The following is a 19,670-nucleotide window of genomic DNA, read 5'->3' on the forward strand; positions in this document are numbered from 1 at the left end:
CTTCCCTAAGATACATAAAATCAGCTCTTTCTATTTACCTGGTATATCAGATTGTTCTGTAAGACTAGCTGACCAGTAAAGTTACTTCCTTTTGGTACTACTGTAATTAGATCCTTTATATTAGATGGAAAGTTGAAAGTTAATCTGCCTGACATCTGATTCTACTCCACACTAGGACTCCAGTGTAAATTTCTACTCACCACAAAGAGATGAATATTTTCAAGGCCATCATAAAAATACTATACATTTAGGGGTGGGTGTAAAAAAAAAAAATACTATATACTTTTCACTGACTACTCAAGCACAATAGTGATTTCTCAGCTATCTCAAACTTACAACATTACCAAAAGAATAACCCAATACAACAGGTCCTATAAGATGAGTAATAAAATACAACAGGAAAAATGAGACCCAATGCTACTGTCAACACTAAGAAAAGAACATGGACCTTTTATCTACTCACCTGAGGGTAAAGGGAGAAAGTTTCTGAAAATCTGAAGGAGCTTGGATCATCTTTGTGATATTCTCCAAATTTCTGACACTAAATAAAATAAAATGTGTTAGCAATATTTTCCCTGGCACACAGCTAAACAACCCTCTTGCCTATATGTTTTCTATTTTTAAAAAGCTATTACTCTTTAGAAGGCAGATCATTGATATAGGATAAAATTTGAATATTACATAATTATAGACTTACCAAGAGAATAATTACAACTAAAGAAATACATCTGAATTTGAGAAGCAAACAACATATTGCTCCAATGAAGTAACCAGTCATCTTCAAATGTTTGGATTTTTTTTTTTTTTTTTTTTTTTTTTTGAGAGAGAGGGCACAAGTGAGAGAGAGTGAGAGAGGGAGAGACAGGTAAGTGGGGCTCACCAAAAGCAGGGCTCAAGCTCACCTGATGTGGGACTTGAACTCACAAACCATGAAATTATGATCTGAGCCAAAGTCAGATGCTTACTGACTGAGCTACCCCAGCTGCCCTAAGAAATCTTTTTTTTTCTTTTAAGTAAGCTCTATGCCCAACATGGAGCTCGAACTCATAACCCGAGATCAAGAGTCACATGCTCTACCAAATGAGCCAGCCAGGAGCCCATTGTTGTTATACTTGGGTAACCAGTGATATCCATCCACAAGGCTAATTTTCAGAGTAGGGCATGTTTGAGACTTATGTCCAAAATTTTCCTTGCATTATTAACATTTTGTATATCTTAAATATAATCTATTATTCCATTGAAACATTTTTCATATCACTAAATATAATCTATTATTTCATTTTTAAAAGCTGACTAGCATTCCACTACATTAAAATATACACCATAACAATCTTATCTAATCCCTCACTATTAGCATATATATTTATCCTGTTATATCTTTAGGATAAATTCTTAGTGGTAGAATTTCTAGGTAAAAAGAAGTTTTTAAGTTTTTGATATATGTCACCAGCTACCTTCTACATATAAGGTTATACAAATGTTTATAAAAGTTGTACAATTCAAACCTACAAGCTATGATGCTGTTTCCCTGAATACTAACCAATTCTTAAGCGTTACTGTGTTTTTCTAATTCTTACCAGTTTGACAAATATTGTTGTCTTTTTCTATTTTCTAACTTTGATTATAAATAAGATTGATAATTTTTTCATATGTTTACTGGTCACTTGTATTCCCTCTTTTGCTAATTCCTTGCTCATGACCTTTGCTCTTTTTGCCCAAATCTTATTGATTTATAAGAGCACATATACATGAATATTTCCACATTCTGCCAAATGTAAAGAATATGTCCTACATACAAATCATACATAAAAGATGGCATTAAATTCTGCTAATGGTATTTTTACTACACAGATTTTGTTTCATTTTAATATATCTCTTAATATTCTTATTTAATGCTCCTGCTTTTCATTTCATGTTAAAAGTCCTTCTGCCTCCAGGTTAAATGCATATTAACCTATTTCCTGATAAATATAGCCTAAAGTATAAACTATATATACAACCTAAATAAAGTATGTATCGGGTATAAGTATATATGTATAGGTTAAAGTTGTATGGGTTATACTACAGATAACAATACAAAACTTGCATTATATATATATATATATATATATATATATATACACACATACATATACACATTTCTAAACTTTGCATTACTTCTTAAAAAATTTTTTTTTAATTTTTTTAATGTTTATTTATTTTTCACAGAGAGAGAGACAGGGCATGAGTAGGGGAGGGGCAGAGAGAGAGGGAGACACAGAATCTGAAACAGGCTCCAGGCTCCGAGCTGTCAGCACAGAGCCTGACGCGGGGCTCAAACTCACAGACCGCAAGATCATGACCGGACGCTCAACCGACAGAGCCACCCAGGTGCCCCACTTCTTAAAAATTTTTTGAACATTTATCAAGTGCCCTAGCATTAATTACTGGAATCATGAGGAGCAGTCCTATACAACCTAACCAAAATACAAATATAGATGGGAAAAAAAAAAAAGATTGAAGCATAAAGGAAGTGTATCAAAGATTCATGGTCTGACTTATTCAAGAGTTAATAAAACCAGGCAGATAAAGCAACAGTAATATAATTTTCTTGAGGCATACAAATAAAAGGACCCTAATGGTCAAAGTCTAACCTCTATAAGAAAATGGTGGGGCACCTGGGTGGCTCAGTCGGTTAAGCGTCCGACTTCAGCTCAGGTCGTGATCGCCCAGTTCGTGTGTTTGAGCCCCACGTCGGGCTCCGTGCTGACAGCTCGAGCCTGGAGCCTGTTTCGGATTCTGTGTCTCCTTCTCTCTCTGACCCTCCCCCGTTCATGCTCTGTCTCTCTGTCTCAAAAATAAATAAACGTTTAAAAAAAAATTAAGAAAAAATAAAAAGAAAATGGTACTGACAAATGTGGTCATCTTTTTTTTTTTTTTATTTTTTAATGTTTATTTATTTTTGACACAGAGAGAGACAGAGCATGAATGGAGGAGGGGCAAAGAGAGGGAGACACAGAATCCGAAGCAGGCTCTAGGCTCTGAGCTATCAGCGCAGAGCCTGACGCGGGGCTCAAACCCACAGACCGTGAGATCACGACCTGAGCTGAAGTCGGACACTCAACTGACTGGGCCACCCAGGCACCCCAGAAATGTGGTCATCTTTAAAAACAACACATCTAGGGGCGCCTGGGTGGCTCAGTCGGTTAAGCGGCCGACTTCGGCTCAGGGCATGATCTCATGGTGAGTTCGAGTCCCGCGTCAGGCTCTGTGCTGACAGCTGAGAGCCTGGAGCCTGTTTCGGATTCTGTGTCTCCCTCTCTCTGACCCTCCCCCATTCATGCTCTGTCTCCCTCTGTCTCAAAAATAAATAAACATTAAAAAAAAATTTTTTTTAATAAACACATCTAAAGTGCCTCGTCACACTAATGTTAAGAAAAAATTTGGCTGGGGTAGCATTTAGTAGGAAAGTCCCAAGAGTCTTAAACAAGAGACATTTCCTAGGCCAAATCTAATCAGATGAACTGAACAGGGAAAATACAATTATTTTCAAAATAACTAACAAAACACTTGTTAGTGGTAAACCAAAAGTCTAAAATGGAAAAAAAAAAAAGTCAAATATCAAGTTTAAGTTGTAAAAGGATGTCACTCAGTAGAAAAGGTCAGGAGTCAAAAATGTAAGGAACAACAACAAAAAAGGTAAGAAACAAATCCATGAAGCTGGGCATAAATAAGATGGACTCAAAAAGAGACTGAGGATGGATGCAACAAATCATATGTTGATACCAATGTCTTAAGTGATGCTGACAAAGGGAAGCAAAGACTTACAGTAAAAGTGTCAGAAGCAATTGTGGTACAGCACCGATCTGGCCATACATTGCCCCATTATCTACAAACAGTCTTTTTTAAAAAAGATGTTGGGTTTCGGGGCACCTGGGTGGCTCAGTCAATTAAGCATCCAACTTTGGCTCAGGTCATGACCTCACGGTTCACAGGTTCAAGCTCCATGTAGGGCTTTGTGCTGATAGCTTGGAGCCTGAAGCCTGCTTTGGATTCTGTGTCTCCCTCTCTCTCTGCCCCTCCCCCCCCCCCACGCTCTGTCTCTCTCAAAAATAAACATTAAAAAAAAATTTTTTTTAAGATGTTTGTTTTGTTTTTTGGGTTTTTTTAATTTTTTTGAGAGAGAATGCATGCACACAGGCTTGCATGCAGGAAAGAGACAGGACATAGGGAGAGAATCTTAAACAAGCTCCGTGCCTAGCTCAGAGCCTCAGATGTCACTACCATGAGAGCAATGACCTGAGCAGAAATTAAGTCAAACACTTAACTGATAGAGCCAACCAGGTGCCCCAAAAGATGTTTATGTTTAACAAAAATTAGAGTCATCAAGAAAAAAAGAAAATTATATTCACTATGCCAAATTAAGGCAAAAAGTTTAATATAATTTCATAGATTTTTTTTCATTAGCAAAAATTTACAAAAGTATAGTACCTAAAAGGTATTACTAACCCCTTCTCTATTTGTTATAATTGCTACAGCTAAAATTTCAGCAGTGCGAAATCAGTACAAAAGTGTTTAGCTTCCATAACTAAGGTTCATTGGTCATCACCTGAAGCTTCACTTCAACTCAGTCGGTTGAGTCAGGCTCAGTCGGTTGAGCGTCCGGTCATGATCTTGCGGTCTGTGAGTTTGAGCCCCGCGTCAGGCTCTATGCTGACAGCTCGGAGCCTGGAGCCTGTTTCAGATTCTGTGTCTCCCTCTCTCTATGCTAATATTCAATCAAAGAAAAATGTAAAGATCACCTTCTTACCACATTTACCACATATGAGGGTCTCTTAGTCACTAGGGGTTCATAAGAGACTGTGATTTTGTCAAAAATTGGTGTTTGAACTCTGCATACCATAAAATGCCAGCCACGATGATGGACAGTTTTCTAAATCCTATTAGCAATTTCTTCTAGCCATCTTACAGTCCTGTGTGGCACTATGCAGTAGGACTATGCTCACTTGGAGAACTCCATTTCCAGCTTTTGATGTAAGACAAGGGAGGCCACCAATAACTGGTGAAAGCTATTTTGCCCAGAAAGCAGGGTGATAGTCTGATAATGCCAGCCTCTCCTTCCCAAATTACCTCTACCAATTTTCTCTTACACACATTTGCCAACTGAATTATAGGAAGAGACAAGCTAGGGGTGCCTAGGTGGCTCAATCATTTAAGCGTCTGACTCTTGATTTCGGCTCTAGTCATGCTCTCATGATTGAGATGAAACCTTGCATCAAACTTCACATGGAGTCTCCTTGGAATTCTCTCTCTCCCTCTCTCTCTGCCCCTCCCCTGCTTACATGCATGCTCTCTCTCTCAAAATAAATATGTTTTTAAAAAAGAGAAGATATGGGGCACCTGAGTGCCTCAGTTGGTTGAGCGTCTGACTTTGGCTCAGGTCATGATCTCACGGTTCACGAATTCAAGCCCCGCATCGGGCTCTGTTGCCGACAGCTCAGAGTCTGCAGCCTGCTTCGGATTCTGTCTCTTCCCTTCCCCTGCCTGCACTCTGTCTCTCTCTCTTAAAAAACAAATAAATGTTAAAAAAATTTTTTTTTAAAAATGGAAGAGACAAGCTATACTGGTGTGACAAAAGAGTAAAATTTTCAGCATGCCATGACTCATCTATTCTCTATCCCCAAAAGCCCTGCACTGCCATTGTAATGCTATAAAACTGCAGAATGTGCAGACATGAATTATAATTTTAGGTTTTTGTAATTTTGTACTTTTTGTTTAACTGTCTCATTTAGTTCTTTACAAGGCCATTTTGTTTTATATTTTAATAGTATTTCTGTTTTACAAGTATGTCAAACAATGCAGCAAATTTTGAAGTTCAGGTATAAGATAGAAGAAAAAGATTCTAGACATAAGCCCACAAAGAATTCTAAAGAATTATAATCTTCTGAGTCATTTCACTAGACTCGTGCAGCAAAGGACACAGAAAAGGTCTATATTTACAATGAAAGCTACTTATCAGTGGGTTTTATGTGGACTGATAACCAAGTTGTACTATTAAATTTTATGTCATATTTGATAACCTACAAATTCAGAAATAGTTCTAGTAAAATGCAAAAGCATTTTCCAACAAATCACAGCCATTTAGCAAATAAAGGTGCTGATTACTTCAAATACCTTCTTCTCAAAACAATAAAGTGTTTATTAAAACAAAGTCACCTTCATTGAAAAGGCTCAGGAAAGGGGTTGCCTATCTGGCTCAGGAGGTAGAGCATGAGACTCCCAACCTCAGGGTCGTGAGTTAAAGCCCAACATCGGGTATGAAGCCCACTTAAAAATATAACAGCTTCTCTATTCAGTTTGATGAGTCAACTGATTTCACTAATGCCATGTCTAACTGCTAAATGATAGTGAAATTCAAGAAAATGTTTCTGCTGTCCTAAACTAGCAAAAGTCAAAATATATTTAATATTTTATCTTCCTATCTAGAAACAATGGTTCACCTTAGAGGAACTGTGTTGGTATTTGTACTGATGGTGTCCAATTGATGGTTGACTCTATGAGAGGTTTTACCTCTTTTATTTTTTTTTTTTATTTTTTTTTTAACATTTATTTATTTTTGAGACAGAGAGAGACACAGCATGAACGGGGGAGGGGCAGAGAGAGAGAGAGACACAGAAAATCGGAAGCAGGCTCCAGGCTCTGAACCATCAGCCCAGAGCCCGACGCGGGGCTCGAACTCGCAGACTGCGAGATCGTGACCTGAGCTAAGTCGGACGCTTAACCGACTGAGCCACCCAGGCGCCCCAGGTTTTACCTCTTTTAAAAAGACATGCTGATGTTGTAACACTGTTTTCTTCACAGAGAGGTGCTAGTATAAAAACACTCTTGAAGTTAAAATGAAAAAAAAAAAGTTTTGGATGACGCTACTTAACGACGAATTTTATTTTATTTTTTTAATTTTTTTTATTTTTGAGAGAGAGAGAGAGAGACAGACAGAGCACAAGAGGGGGAGGGGGCAGAGCGAGAGGGAGACAGAATCTGAAGCAGACTCTAGGCTCCAAGCTGTCAGCACAGAACCTGATGCAGGACTCGAACTCATGGACCACGAGATCATGACCTGAGCCAAAGTCAGACGCTTAATTGACTGAGCCACCCAGGCGCCCCTCTGATCTTATTAAACAAAGACTAATTCACTCAAGAATGTGTTAAAAACTACACAAAAATCTAAACAAAGAGCACAAAAAACTCCTGCTAGAAACAGAAATCTGATAGCTTAGGGGCGCCTGGGTGGCTCAGTCAGTTAAGCGTCCAACTTCGGCTCAGGTCATGATCTTGCGGTTTGTGAGTTCGAGCCCTGCGTCAGGCTCTGTGCTGACAGCTCAGAGCCTGGAACCTGCTTCAGATTCTGAGTCTCCCTCTCTCTCTGCCCCTCCCCTGCTCATGCTTTGTCTCTCTCTGTCTCTCAATAATAAATGTTAAAAAAGAAAAAAGAAACCTGATAGCTTAGCAGAGAGAGTTCTCAACAGGGTGTTTGACTAAAATGATAGGCCAGAGTTTGCTGAGTAAAAACGGGGTATTAAGAACAGAACTTAATTGGGGTGCCCAGGTGGCTCAGGCAGTTAAGCATCTGACTGTTGATCTCAGCTCAGGTCATGATCTCATGGTTCATGGGATCAAGGCTCACATTAGGCTTTGTGCTGACAGCACAGAGCCTGCTTGGGATTCTCTCACCCTCTCTCTCTGCGCTTCCCCTGCTTGCTCTCTATCCCTCTCTGTCTCAAAAAAAAAAAAAAAAAAAAATACAACTTAATTGGACCACCTGGATGGTTCAGTCAGTTGCACGTCCACCTTCAGTCATAATTTCATGGTCTGTGAGCTCAAGCCCTATGTTGGGCTCGCTGCTGTTAGCACAGAGCCCGCTACAGATCCTGTGTACCCCTCTCTGTCTGCCCCTCCCCTGCTTATGCTTTCTCTCCCAAAATTAAATATGTTTTTTAAAAAAACTTAAAAAAACCCCAGAACTTAATTAAGCATTCTAGGTCATACTGTAAATAATGGGTTCCTGCCGTGTCAAAAACCCAAATATACCATCATTATCAATAACTTTACTAACACATACTTTAGTAACATAGATCCAGATAATCAAAACTTACCCATATTTTTGTATGTTAAAGTGTATAATTTTTATATCCCAATTAACTTCTCTTAAATAAACACAGAAAACTAAAACCATAGCAATGAAGAAAAAATATGCAAATAAGCACTAAAAAACAGTCACAATAATTTAGGATCAAATTTGGAACAAATGTGATACCAGCACCCCCCACCAAAAAAAAAAAAAAAAAAAAAAAAAAAAAAAAAAAAAAGAAAAAGAATAGGTTACATAATTGTCACTCTTTCATTTTAAAGAAAAAGGTATTTTAGCTCAGTTGGAGACATAAAGATACTTACTATTCATTCAAGCTGCCTTTCTCAGCAAGTTGAATAGGTATCCCTCATACAGTCTTGCAGTTAAAGTGTTAAGTATGTTGAAAGAGATTATCAGCAACAAGTACTTATGACAAACAAAAACATACAGATTGAATAAAGCACCATGTTTCCATCTTACCAGTCGAATGAGCTGTCTGTCTAGCCATCTAAGTACATCTGGTCCTTCCTCTGTTTCCGCCCTGTAGATTGCCAGCCGGGCCATAAGAATGGCAGCTGCCTCCTGGTCAAAAGATGCAGCAATGTTTTGGATTTGAGTTTGAGCATCCGCCCAGCTAAAGCCAAGAAGAAAGCATAGAAATGCGCTGCATTATTATATTCACAATATCATAGTTGACTATGACACAGATTTAAATTAAAATGATGCAGAAAATTACTCCAATATTTCAAAATTCCAACATCATCTGGAAAATTAACATTTTAAAAATCACTAACAGCAGTTTCAGTATAGCATTATTTTTCAGAAAAATATATCCAAACCTAATAAAGTCCTCTAAAGTAATTATTTTATTTATGTTTTTATTTTATTTTTGAGAGAGAGAAACAGAGTGTGAGTGGAGGAGAGGTAGAAGGAGAGGGAGACAGAATCTGAAGTAGGCTCCAGGCTCTGAGCTGTCAGTGCAGAGCCCGACATGGGGCTCGAACTCACAGACTGCGAGATCATGACCTGAGCCGAAGGGATGCCCAATTGACGTAGTCACCCAGGCACCCCAAGTCCTCTAAAGTAATTATAAAGACAAATCTCCAAACACACTCCTTAAGACATTAAGATTTTTACAACTAAGAAAATAGCACAGGTATGTGTGTGAATGTGCACATGTGCACATAGATATTCAAGTCTCTATATCAGACTTTAAATTGTATTTCTTCAAGGGCATCTGGATGGCTCAATAAGTTAAGCCTCCGACTTTGGCTCGGGTCATGATCTCCTGGTTTGTGGGTTTAAGGCCTGCATTGGGCTCTGCACTGGCAGTACAGAGACCATTTGGGATTCTCTCTCTCTCTCCCTCTCTCTCTGCCCCTCTCCCACTTGCTTTCTCTATCTTATTTAAAAAAAAAAAAAAAAAAGAGGGGGAGACTGAGTGGCTCAGTTGACTGAGCACCCAACTTTGGCTCAGGTCATGATCTCACGGTTTGTGAGTTCGAGCCCCACATCGAGCTCTGTGCTGACAGCTCGGAGCCTGGAGCCTGCTTCAGATTCTATCTCCTTCTCTCTCTGCCCCTCCCCACTTGTGCTCTGTCTCTCAAAAATAAATAAATGTAAAAAAATTTAAAAATAAAAAAATAAAATAAAATAAATTTTTAAAAAGGAAAAAAAAAGAAAATTTATTTCTTCAATTTTTTAAAGGCAGAAACATGGAAATATAACAAAAATAAGTAACTCATTTACTAAACTGTAAACTAAAAATTATCAAAAATTATTTTCTCATTGGTATTTAATTCAATTAATGGAAAAAATAATACAATTATAGTTTCTATGTATTCTTTTCCTTCCATGCTAAATGTTAGTAAAAATTTTAGTTTAAGGGATTAATTTGCTATTACACATAAAATAGCAGTAATCTATTAAATTCACATGTTCTATAAATACAATCCAGTCAAACTAATTAGTTTTAGTAAACTAAAAATTATCAAAAATTATTTTCTCATTGGTATTTAATTCAATTAATGGAAAAAATAATACAATTATAGTTTCTATGTATTCTTTTCCTTCCATGCTAAATGTTAGTAAAAATTTTAGTTTAAGGGATTAATTTGCTATTACACATAAAATAGCAGTAATCTATTAAATTCACATGTTCTATAAATACAATCCAGTCAAACTAATCCTGGGGAGACCCAGCAACAGTTTTTGTCTAATGTTTCACAGAGTTTTGTAATACTTCAGCTGATTCTAATTCCAAAGTACCTTACTTTAAGCAAGTCTAGAAAAATTTAAAGATTTTTGAAAAGCTAGACCACTTTTCATGACTCAAAGATGCAAGAAGTCATCCCCCCAAGATTTAGGCAGTAACATATTCAAAATTCTTCCTTCTTTCTCTATTTTTAATTTTTTTCAAGTAGACAAATAATTTTTTAATATTTTCCAGATGACTGGTAACTGTTAAGTATCTCAGTCTAGAGAAATAGCAAGAGGCAAAAAAGAATGAGAATCAGTAAAAAAATAAGAACCAGCAATTTTGAAATTATTTTTAAAGTAATTTAAACTTGGTGGTTATACTAATGGTTTACATTATTTTTTAAATTTTAATTTAAAAAATTAATTTTAAAAAATTTTAATTTAAAAAATTAAAAAATTTTAATTTAAAGAACTAAAACCAAAATTATCTAAATCAGCATTTTTCCAACTAAGATGACCATGATATTCTCTTGCTGCAATCTGAAACATAAAGGTGACATTTTAACTACATTGACAAATAAGCGCATGCAAATTCATGAATTAAATCTTATTTAGCTATAAATTAAAAATTATGCTCTTAAAATAAAGTTTAAAGAGTTTGTTCACATTGTAAAATCTATCTTTATTTCCAATATCCCCTCCTCACTGTAGTTCTTACAAGTAGTTTTAAACCAAACTTTCCAGGTCAAAGTTGTTTTCTATATGAAAAATAGGGTAACTTTTGACTGTATCTCAGGAACCTGAGTTCTTTACTTTCACATGGCTCACTTAAACAAGTACACTCGCCTAGGCCCCTAAAATCATATTACTAATAAATAAAGAAAAAATAAGTGCTGATTATTGAAAATAGGATAAGTTAATTTGAAAAGATGGGTGTTTGGGTGAGACATAATGACATAACTACCACAAAAACATACATGATATATAGCTCTACAATGGCCTCATAAATTCTGTGCAAACTGAAAATATATAGGGGCACCTGGATGGCTCAGTGGTTAAGTGTACGACTCTTGGTTTCAGCTCAGGTCATGATCTCACAGTTTCATGGGTTCAGGCCCTACACCGGGCTCTGTGCTACCAGCGCAGAGCCTGCTTGGGATTCTCTCTCTCCCTCTCTCTGACCTCCCCCACTCATGCTGTCTCTGTCTCTTCTCAAAATTAATAATAAAATAAAAACTTAAAAATATGTAAACCCATGAAATTTCTCCAAGAAACTCCCTTTCTCTTAAAAGACTACCTATTCTTGTTTGTTTCACGTTTTTATTTAAATTCCAGTTAGTTAACATATAGTGTCATATTAGTTTCAGGAGTAGGATTTAGTGATTCATCACTTACATATAACACCCAGTGCTTATCTCAACAAGTGCCTGCCTTAATGCCTATCACCTGCTTAGCCCATCCCCCACCCATCTCCCTTCCACCAACCCTCAGTTTGTTCTCTATAGTTAAGAGTGTTTTATGATTTGTCTTTCTTTTTCCCCCCTCTATGTTCATCTGTTTTGTTCCTTAAATTCACATGAGTGAAATCATATGGTATTTGTCTTTCTCTGATTTATTTCACTTAGCATAATACATTCTAACTCCATCCATGTTGTTGCAAATGGAAAGATTTCATTCTTTTTGATGGCTAATATCCCACTGTATGTATACACACCACATCTGTATCCATTTGTCAGTCAATAGACATTTGGGTTCTTTCCATAATTTGACTATTGTATATACTGCTGCTATAAACATCGGGGTGCACGTATCCCTTCGAATCAGTATTTTTGTATCCTCATGGTAAATACCTCGTAGAGCAATTTCTCAACTGTAGGGTAGTTCTATTTTTAACTTTTTGAGGAACCTCCATACTGTTTTCCACAGGGTCTGCACCAGTTTGCATTTCCACAAACAGTGTAAGAGGGTTCCCCTTTCTCCACATCCTCACCAACATCTGTTGTTTCCTGTGTTAATTTTAGCCATCTGACAGGTGTAAAGTGATATCTCATTATAGTTTTGATTTGTATTTCCTGATAATGAATGATGTTGAGCATCTTTTCATGTCTCTATTGGTCATTGGCATGTCTTCTTTGGAAAAATGTCTATTCATATCTTTTGCCTTTTTTTTTTTTTCCAGAAAGAGAGCGAGAGCACGAGTGGAGGAGAGAGGCAGAGAAGGAGAAAGAATCTTAAGCAGCCTCTACACTCAGTGTGGATCAGTCGTGGATCCCATGACCCTAGGATCGTGACCTGAGCCAAAATCAAGAGTCAGAGATGTTCAACCAACTGAGTCACCCAGGAACTCCTCTGCCCACCCTCCCCCCTTTTTAAGTTTATTTATTTTGAGAGAGAGAAATGAAAGAGATAAAGTGTGAGCAGGAGGAGGGGCACAAAGGACAGAGAGAATCCCTATCAGGCCCCATGCTGCCAGCACACAGCCTGACACAGGGCTTGAACCTAAGAACCATGAGATCATGACCTGAGCGGAAACCAGGAGTTTGACACTCAACCGATTGAGCCATTCAGGCTCCTGCCTGGGTCGCCTGCCCATTTCTTCACTGGGTTGTTATCTAACTTTTTAAAACTTTTCATTTTAAAAATATTTTACACATAAAAGCTATGAGTAGAATAAATTCCTATATATCCATCATCTAGATTTATCAATTGATAGCATTTTAACATATTTGCCCCATCATTCTCTCTTCCTTTATACATAAACATACTTTTTCATTTGCCAAACTTTTTGAGATTAAGTTAGAGATATTATGACCCTCTCCCGTGAACACTTCAGTATATATCTCTTAAGAACAAGAGTATCTTATAGTCTTATATAGCCTTAATTATCAATTCATGAAATTACACATGGATTTAATATTATCATCCTATACATAAACCATATTGAAATGTCTCCAATTGTCTCAATGGCATCCTCTATAGCAAATATTTTCCTGACACAGGATTTTATCCAGAATCACATATTGGCTTTAGTTGTAACATCTCTTTAGTCTCCTTTAATCTGGACTGGTTACTAATGCTTTTCTTGCCTTCCAAGACATTTTTGACAATTCTAAGCCAGTAACTTTGTAAAATATCCCTCAACTTGGTATGTCCAGTTCTTTCCTTAAGTAAATGTTCTGAATGTCCAATTTAAGTTGCACGTGTGTATGTGTGTGTGTGTTGAAGGGCATAAATAAATTGACATGTTTGCCAAGAATCAAACTTCCAAGTTCCTGATATGAAGTATTAACAAATCTAAGTGAATGCTTAGTCAGCTGGGATATTTACCTCAAATGAATAATATATTCCCCTGACACTGATGCAGGATTTTAAGTCAAAGCAAGGTAACAGAGGAGGACAATAAATAAATCTACGTATAATCCTGTGATAAGTAACAGACCATACAACCAATACTCAGTTCAAACATAAAGCTAATGTCCATCACTCACCAAAACAATCTCATGATTTTCAGGAATGAAGCTAGAGTATAAATACAGTTCAATAAAATGAGAGCTTCAGATGTCTCTGTGTTCATTTTCTAGCCCATGCTTAAATCAGGTAAGTTTATACTGATCAACACTTTCCCTACCCAGACAATCAAGTTCAAGACAAACAGAAATAGACCAAAAACTGGTTTGCTTCTAGACACACCTCATCTAAGAATCCTTTCCTAATTTTATTCCAAAATGATCTTCCCTTTGTTTTACATGTCACAAATATATACAGAGGGGTTATCAAAGGAGCTGAGAAATAATTTATTTGTAAGAAAACAGAGGGGCTATAGGTTCAGTTCAACCTGTTCTCTGCAAATGCTGTGCAAGAACACGTCACCAAATATATGTCTTATTCAGAGAATACATCATATAGATACGAACAAGAAAAGGCATCTGTCATGCCTAATCACTGCCTTTTGGAAACTTAACTACATTAATAAATGTAGGACATGGCTTTGTTACACAAAATACTACCCTATAATATTAACTGTGAAGAGACTTAACCTTTTGTGGTCTCAACCAGTGCTACTCAAAGTGTGGTATCCAAACCTAGTATCAGTTCACCATGTGGTAAGAACAGAAACTGAGACTATATGTTTACTAATTTTTAAGCAATTTAACAAAATAATTTTTTGTCTAATAAGTCTAATAAGAAAAATAGGGACCTGCATTGTGAATTTTTTAAATTTCATTTTCTAGTAATGCATTTTTAGTGTATTTACAAGTATCAGTCTCCAAAAAATTGGAAGGAAAAAAACACTGTCCCCTCACTACAGAGAGGTTGAGGACTGGACTCTTCCATATCATATAGCAGACCAAGTATGTTCAAGTCCTTTGCATTCCATACCCTGCCCCAAAATTACCTATGCCACAAAGAAGACGCTGAATGAAAATTTGGTAAATGAATTAAATGACATTATAATAAGAGTTGAAAAAACATACAATGATAATAGTAGCTAAGAACTTTATCATCAATTGAAAAGTAATGCTATTAATTATTGTGTTATATGAGGTATGTATATACATATTATTATTGCCTATAATAGGATGTTTATTAGCATTTCTCCTCCTCTCAGAGAAATATGGTAAATAAAGGAAATTTTTTTTTTTTAATTTTTTTTTTTTTTTCAACGTTTATTTTTTTTGGGACAGAGAGAGACAGAGCATGAACGGGGGAGGGGCAGAGAGAGAGGGAGACACAGAATCGGAAACAGGCTCCAGGCTCTGAGCCATCAGCCCAGAGCCTGACGCGGGGCTCGAACTCACAGACCGCGAGATCGTGACCTGGCTGAAGTCGGACGCTTAACCGACTGCGCCACCCAGGCGCCCCAGGAAATTTTTTTTTAATGTTTATTTATTTTGGAGAGAGAGACAGAGACAGAGACAGAGAGAGACAGAGTGTAGCAGGCAAGGGGTAGAGAGAGAGGGAGACACAGAATCCAAAGCAGGCTCCAGGCTCCAAGCTGTCAGCACAGAGCCCAACGCAGGGCTCTACCCCACAAACTGTGAGATCATGACCTGAGCCAAAGTCAGATGCTTAACCACCCAGGTGCCCCAATAAAGGAATTATTTTGAAGAATATGTCTTAGGAGTAGTTTTTTAAATTGCTTTACAGATCCTAACAATGAATATTCTGGCAAATAAGCTAAATTAAAAAGAAATAAAATGCTATTAGTCATAAATATTCATTTTATAATTATGAATGTCACTCAAAACAGAAACCCAGTTTGGAAGCATGACCCAGGATAGTTTTGATACGTAAATTAAATCTCTAAAAAATACAACTTACTTCCTAGCAATGGTGGTCACTCGGATGCGTCTCTGTCCACTTGAATGCTGATACTGAGTCACAAACTGGATGGCACCACGCCCTCCTTGAGGAATTGGAGCATTATGCTATATATAAATAAGAGTAAAAACTAAGCAAAATCTATTACAGTCTTAGCATATAGTTACTCTAGCATTAATGAAATTGATTCTAAAATCGACCAGAGGGATGCCTGTTGCCAGTGCATACCAAACAGCTATGATTTTCCACATAAGAGAAATGGACCTGGGAAAGGGGGAAAATGATGAAGGATAGAGACATGACTCCAGCTATGATATCAATTGCAAGTAATATGTAATTCAGAGGGACATGAAACAAAATGAAGGGAGAAGTATAAAGAAATGATGAGATACAGAAAGGCATAAGTAAGGCAATTTTGCCTAATAGTAATTGGATAAAGAGAAATTGAAGCAAGTTCTCCTCCCCTCGCTACGAAAAATGAAAACACAACTTTTAGGAAAATAATCACCTGATGAAGAGGTGACCAACAGAAAACTATTAATGAGAAAAGCCCAACAGTAGTATATAATAATGGTCCTCAGAAAGAAATAGCAAGTGGTCAATAAGAGAAACTTTCTTCATGACCTTTCACAATTAGCATTCTTGCTTTTTTGATTTTTTTTTTTTTTTTTTTTGGTAAGAACAACTCTTTTTCACCTATTTTGACGCTTAAAGAAAAAAAATGCCTGTACATGTCTTAGGAAGGCTATTAATACTTTGTGGTTCATTTTATGCCTAAAAACTATTAATATGTAAGTCAGTAATTTGTACATTATATCGTTCTTTAATATGATAACTTCTTCCTGCAGCAGAAAAAAAAATCTTTTCAAGTACTGGAATCTTTACCTTCCAATCCTTTTTTATGAATTTTGACATATTAAACTTTCTTGTAGAGATTTCATGTATCATTATATACCGTGTGACAACCAGGAGGAGCTAGATGCCTAATTATAAAAATGCATAGCTAGAACAGAATTTAAGATTTATTTAGTCTTCAATTTTATATTAAAACAACAACAACCACAACAAGAAAACTGAGACTAAAAGTTGGGTTGTCCAATGCTGGGAATTTGCAGGTTTCCCTAACATCTCTTTCTATTATAGTTTATCCTCTCACCAAAGAGTTTAGTCTTGAAAAACAGAAAATGACAAACAAAAATTCCAAAACAGAATAAGCTCTAGGTCATAATTACTATTAGAAAAAATATGAAATATTTATGGCCTAAATTGAGTACTTCAAGATAAAAAGTCATACCTGATTGACAACCTCAAAATATATGGCTAAGGTTGTAGTGGGACTGAGTCCACATATCTTCCATTGACAAGTGCCACCTGTTCCTATCTCCTGTAAAAAAAAAAAAAAAAAAAAAACATAGTATGTTTGAAAGCTAGAGAACACAATTTTTTAAGATTTTATTTTTAAGGGGCGCCTGGGTGGCGCAGTCGGTTAAGCGTCCGACTTCAGCCAGGTCACGATCTCGCGGTCCGTGAGTTCGAGCCCCGCGTCAGGTTCTGGGCTGATGGCTCAGAGCCTGGAGCCTGTTTCCGATTCTGTGTCTCCCTCTCTCTCTGCCCCTCCCCCGTTCATGCTCTGTCTCTCTCTGTCCCAAAAATAAATAAACATTGAAAAAAAAATTAAAAAAAAAAAAAAAAAAAAAAAAAGATTTTATTTTTAAGAGATCTCTATACCCAAGGTGGGGCTCAAACTCACAACCACAAGATCAAGATTCACATGCTCCACCGACTGAGCCAGCCAGGTGCTCCCAATTTATTACTATAATATATATTAAGGTAAAAGGGGGAGAAAAAACTCCAGTAAGAAAAACTAAATTTCAGGTGTCTAACTAATTTAATGAATGTTAAAAGTCTAAGATTTTTAAAGTCATATAAACTTATCATGAAATAAAATCAAGTAATTTTTACACAACAAAATTATAAAACAATTGAAATTCTTTCTAAATATTGATACAAGTTCTTAATATTGTAGGCTTTAACAGTATAAACTATTTAATGAAGTAATTACAACTATCTTTCTATCCAACTGTTTCACTGATATAAAGAGATACTGACTTAACACATAACATATGCATATATAGAATACAGGTTCTCTAGATCAGAATTCCATAAATCAAACACTCTGATTCCCAAAAAAACTTCTTAGATAAGAATTTTTACCATGGAAACTGCTTAAAATTAATTTTTAAACTCTGACACTTTACAGATGATTACTCACCTTATTTGCTCCATCATCCTCTCTACAGGTACATAATTCTACCATTTTAAAGTGTACTATACATCCACTAGATGGGTAACAAAAAAGAAAGGAATTGAAACTAAAATCTGGCTAATTTGGTTACTTTGTTGGAAATCCTACTAACAAAAAAAATTTCAGATTTGACTTTCAGAAGTCTCCAAATTTCCAAATCACAGTTGTTGGGTTTTTTAGGCACACTGGGGGAAGGAATAACTTAGGCATAAAAAAACAAAAGACTGGTGACAGCACGAAGGTTTTAATTTAGGGGTAGATGGTAAAAAGGGTATGCATAAAGAGCAACCACAAACAGATGTATACTAATGGAAACAGAACCACATTCTACTGAAAAACTTAGCCCACACAATAATTTTGAAAGGATTACTATAGGCTGTCATTCTAAGTCTATTGTTGGTCTGTCCTTCAAATTAACTAGATTTTCTTTTTAGAGTAAATTAAAGGTGACTTACATTTTCAGACACACAAGGTCCTTTAGAATTGAGAGACACACAGGGTCCAATAGCTCCTGAAATCTTTATTTCCCTTGAGGTCTGCAAAATAAGCATACAGTGAACACTTTAGTGTCCTCAAAGATAAGTTCAAATATACATTCAACTTTAAGTACATAAGAATAAAGACATCTGGGGCGGCTGGGATCAAGCCCCATGTCAGGACCCACACTAAGTATGGAGCCTACTTAAGATTCTCAGTATCTCTCTCTCTCTCTCTCTCTCTCTCTCTCTCTCTACCTCCCTCCCTCTGCCCCTCTCCCCATGCTCACACTCTCTCTGGCTCTTTAAAAAAAAAAAAAAAAAAAGAATAAAGACACCCTTCCACATTTATAACCCAGAGGTTAATGAAAACAAACTAATGTTAAAAATAATAGGGGCGCCTGGGTGGCTCAGTCGGTTGAGTGTCCGACTTCGGCTCAGGTCGTGATCTCACAGTCCGTGAGTTCGAGCTCCACGTCAGGCTCTGTGCTGACAGCTCAGAGCCTGGAGCCTGTTTGAGATTCTGTGTCTCCCTCTCTCTGACCCTCCCCCGTTCATGCTCTGTCTCTCTCTGTCTCAAAAATAAAGGTTAAAAACAAAAATTAAAAAATAATAATAATAATAAATCAGGGGTGCCTTGGTGGCTCAGTTGGTCGAGTGCATGACTCTTGATTTTGGCTCAGGTCATGATCTCATGGTTCGTGGGATCAAGCCCCACATCAGGCTCTGCACTGACGGTGCAGAGCCTGCTTAGGTTTCTCTCTCTCTCTCTCTCTCTCTGCCCCTCCTCTGCTCACGTGCATGTACATACACTCACTCTCTCTTTCTCTCTATCAAAATAAATAAATACACTTAAAAAAATAACAATAATGAAATCAGTGGACACTTCTAGGTTTATAACTCCCAAATTTACAATCTAGCCCTGACCTAACTTCAATACTCTATTTACAGCTGCCCATAGGAGGTCTCCATTTGGTAATCTCACCCTCAATTCAAAATAATACCATACCCAAAATTCATACATCCTAATTCTAAACTTTAAACACTATCTTCTGTTTTTCCTCCTGTAGAAAATTTGTCACCAAGATTGGTTTCTTTCCAATCTCTGACATCAAAATTTAAGCCACTGTTAGTTTCCATCTAAGAAAACTAGAAAACCTAATTCACTTTTCCTACTCGAGATTCTTCTTCCTGACAAACTGAATACCATTGTCAGACAAATTTTACCTGAAACACTATTCTTTATTAACTTACAATTGCT

The 19,670-nt window shown here is 36.7% G+C and overlaps 1 protein-coding gene across 5 annotated transcripts in view; it reads right to left on the bottom strand.

Moving 5' to 3' along the window:
- Positions 1-19,670, bottom strand: part of SEC23A (SEC23 homolog A, COPII coat complex component) — a 66,563-nt gene that overhangs the window by 21,449 nt on the left and 25,444 nt on the right. For all 5 annotated transcript variants that reach the window (XM_043556029.1, XM_043556031.1, XM_043556030.1 and 2 more), the window contains 5 exons: positions 18,389-18,469; positions 16,923-17,012; positions 15,629-15,735; positions 8,588-8,741; positions 464-541 (listed from right to left, as the gene is read on the bottom strand). In XM_043556029.1, coding sequence (XP_043411964.1) covers positions 464-541; positions 8,588-8,741; positions 15,629-15,735; positions 16,923-17,012; positions 18,389-18,469 — 510 coding nt within the window. The remainder of the gene's footprint in view (positions 1-463; positions 542-8,587; positions 8,742-15,628; positions 15,736-16,922; positions 17,013-18,388; positions 18,470-19,670) is intronic.

The sequence above is a fragment of the Prionailurus bengalensis genome, chromosome B3 (assembly GCF_016509475.1).
Source record: "Prionailurus bengalensis isolate Pbe53 chromosome B3, Fcat_Pben_1.1_paternal_pri, whole genome shotgun sequence".
NCBI lineage: Eukaryota > Metazoa > Chordata > Mammalia > Carnivora > Felidae > Prionailurus > Prionailurus bengalensis.